The sequence below is a fragment of the Penaeus japonicus genome, unplaced genomic scaffold (assembly GCF_977035675.1).
Source record: "Penaeus japonicus unplaced genomic scaffold, GWHDUDI00000001_assembly GWHDUDI00000020, whole genome shotgun sequence".
NCBI classification, from domain to species: domain Eukaryota; kingdom Metazoa; phylum Arthropoda; class Malacostraca; order Decapoda; family Penaeidae; genus Penaeus; species Penaeus japonicus.
The window spans coordinates 30,405,930-30,406,783 of record NW_028234422.1 but is presented as its reverse complement, the minus strand read 5'-3'; the positions used below and the strand labels follow the sequence as shown (position 1 = coordinate 30,406,783).

At 47.2% G+C, this 854-nt stretch overlaps 1 protein-coding gene across 1 annotated transcript in view; it reads right to left on the bottom strand.

The window, feature by feature from the left end:
• LOC122266363 (carbohydrate sulfotransferase 11) overlaps nt 1–599 on the bottom strand; it is a 7,155-nt gene extending 6,556 nt beyond the window's left edge. The window contains exon 1 of the mRNA XM_043036078.2: nt 1–599. This exon is cut by the window's left edge and continues 185 nt beyond it. Coding sequence (XP_042892012.2) covers nt 1–382 — 382 coding nt within the window. The 5' untranslated portion in view covers nt 383–599.
• Nucleotides 600–854: the final 255 nt, after the last annotated feature.

The window sequence follows — 854 nt, the reverse complement described above, 5'->3', positions numbered from 1 at the left end:
TATTCACGCTGGGGAACTTGACTTCCTTCTTTGCTCTCTCGCTGCCCGATGTAGAGCTGGGCGCATGTTCTGCCTGTGCAGAGTCCGAAGAGGTATTCGAATTATTTTGGATGACTGTGCCATTTCTCAGCGTAGTCTCCTGTCTTCTGTTTTGTTTCTCACTGAAACCTTTCCGGGCGTCGTCTAAAGCCTCCAAGAGGACCTGCACGTCGTCTCTCGAGGGCAGACGTGCGTTTTGCATGATATACTCGACTCTGTCTCTGATTCCTTGCTTGTACTCCTGCATATTGCCACTGTCGGTCATGCGAACGTAAACAAACAGAGTGAACACGCCCACCAGGAAGACGAGCTTCCACTGTCGGCTCAACATGATGGACTGCATCTTTCAACGAATCACAATGAGTGTCCCATATCACAGCCCAATCACTTCATTTCGTGGGTTGAACGATAATTCCCACTAATTGTGGGAATTACCACACGAATCTATGTACTGTCGCAAGGAAGGTTAGAACCGCCGCCCGCCACGTGCGTTCTTCGACTGAGGAGGTCAGGCGGGGAGGAGGAGACCGGTCGGTGCCTCTTGCGGCTGTTCCAGAACTAAAGGATTCAGGGGAAGGGGAAGGGAGGGGGAGGGGGGAGCAGGTGCTTACGACCCTGTCTTTTTATTTCTGCTTCATAGCGAAAGCAACCTTTTAGTTTTTAAAAAATCAGAACGAGAATAAATCAGGGATTTTATATCTGGTAACATTATTACTTACTATTGCCGTTATTATCATTATTATTTTAATTATCATTATTATTATCAATGTTGTTACCATCGCATCTGGTCGTTTAGCTCTCACGGATTTCCGGAT